The sequence below is a fragment of the Buceros rhinoceros genome, unplaced genomic scaffold (assembly GCF_000710305.1).
Source record: "Buceros rhinoceros silvestris isolate BGI_N320 unplaced genomic scaffold, ASM71030v1 scaffold46060, whole genome shotgun sequence".
NCBI classification, from domain to species: Eukaryota; Metazoa; Chordata; class Aves; order Bucerotiformes; family Bucerotidae; genus Buceros; species Buceros rhinoceros.
This window is the reverse complement of record NW_010392180.1, coordinates 1-412: the sequence shown is the minus strand read 5'-3', so window position 1 is coordinate 412 and position 412 is coordinate 1. Positions and strand designations below refer to the sequence as shown.

Genomic DNA, 412 nt, shown 5'->3' with positions numbered 1-412 from the left:
GGTCGGGAGATGGCAGGGGCCGGGAGACGGCAGGGGCCGGGGAAGCGGGACCGCCATGCAAGCCGTCACCTCTCTCATCACTTGTCTGCAGGCACCGCAGGGCACGATGAAGTCGTCCCCCATGTCACTGCCAAAGGAGAAGGGCACAGAGCTCAGAGCCAGGTCAGATATGGGGGGGACACACCTGCAGAAGACCTTCACGCACCAATAAATACAGAGCGACACCAGATTTCCTCCCAATTCCTCCAAGAAGCCACGCAAAAACCCACCTCCCTCCCAAAGAACTGCCCAGGCAGCCCCTCGGGTGCCCCGGGGGTGTTCCCGCTGGCCCCCCGCCCCGGCCCTCGCCTGTACCTGGTGATGGCCATGGCCTTGAAGCTGCTGTGCCCCCCGGAGATGGCTTTCAGGATGG

The 412-nt window shown here is 63.8% G+C and overlaps 1 protein-coding gene across 1 annotated transcript in view; it reads right to left on the bottom strand.

The window, feature by feature from the left end:
* The window catches only part of CDA (cytidine deaminase), a gene marked incomplete at both ends in the record, with an annotated part of 1,315 nt that extends 911 nt beyond the window's left edge, over positions 1-404 (bottom strand). The window contains 2 exons of the mRNA XM_010144062.1: positions 70-127; positions 355-404. Of these exons, the coding sequence (XP_010142364.1) occupies positions 70-127; positions 355-404 (108 nt within the window). The remainder of the gene's footprint in view (positions 1-69; positions 128-354) is intronic.
* Between the last annotated feature and the right edge of the window lie 8 nt (positions 405-412).